Source organism: Penaeus monodon, chromosome 28 (assembly GCF_015228065.2).
Source record: "Penaeus monodon isolate SGIC_2016 chromosome 28, NSTDA_Pmon_1, whole genome shotgun sequence".
Taxonomy (NCBI): Eukaryota; Metazoa; Arthropoda; class Malacostraca; order Decapoda; family Penaeidae; genus Penaeus; species Penaeus monodon.
Window position 1 is genome coordinate 4,893,906 of NC_051413.1, and position 701 is coordinate 4,894,606.

Consider the following 701-nt stretch of genomic DNA (forward strand, 5'->3'; position numbering starts at 1 on the left):
CACTACAGCCACACCCTCTTTTCTTACAAAATTATGATTACAAAAAGATGGTAACATTTACATCTAAGTTATTTATGATAACAGTGAAGGAAATCAATTTGCTGTATATTAAAATTTAGTTAATAGAAGTACAACTTACAATATATTTGAGTGTGTTGAGGAAGCTATTATGATGGGCCTCATGAGAAGCTTCATCTTCAGGATTGCCAATCTCATATATAATGCCACAGACATTGCACTGCTTGGCCCCAAATTCCTTTTGTCCTGCATCAATCATCATTTGGGATCCATCACTTTTTCTCAGTGGAACCTTCTTTCCAACAGTTCTGCTGAACACAAATAAAATCAAATAGTAAGAACAGCGACATATCAGAAATACAATAAAAGTTCACTTCACAATGTCCTTTTTTAAAATTATTATACTTAAGATCACTAAAAAGTAAAAGAAAAATTCTTACTTGTTCATAGTTTTGTCTGCTAAAGAGGCCTTGTCTGAGAGCCGACGCTTGGGATCAAATATTGAGAAGAACTTCCCTTTCTGTGGGCTGCTTTTACTGGGTGACCTTTTCAGTGCTCTGCTTGGTGATCTCTGTGCGATGCTGCCAGAAATTGGCTTCCTTGGAGATCTCCTTGGTGAACCATTCTGTCATACAAGAATTTGATTACAGTTTGAAGTGTAGAAAACTAATACACTTGCATTC

At 35.9% G+C, this 701-nt stretch overlaps 1 protein-coding gene across 1 annotated transcript in view; it reads right to left on the reverse strand.

Annotated features, from left to right (window-relative positions):
• Positions 1-701, reverse strand: part of LOC119591309 (N-acetyltransferase ESCO2-like) — a 9,138-nt gene that overhangs the window by 711 nt on the left and 7,726 nt on the right. Inside the window, exons 11-12 of the mRNA XM_037940035.1 lie at positions 459-643; positions 140-329 (exon numbers count right to left, since the gene is read on the reverse strand). Of these exons, the coding sequence (XP_037795963.1) occupies positions 140-329; positions 459-643 (375 nt within the window). The remainder of the gene's footprint in view (positions 1-139; positions 330-458; positions 644-701) is intronic.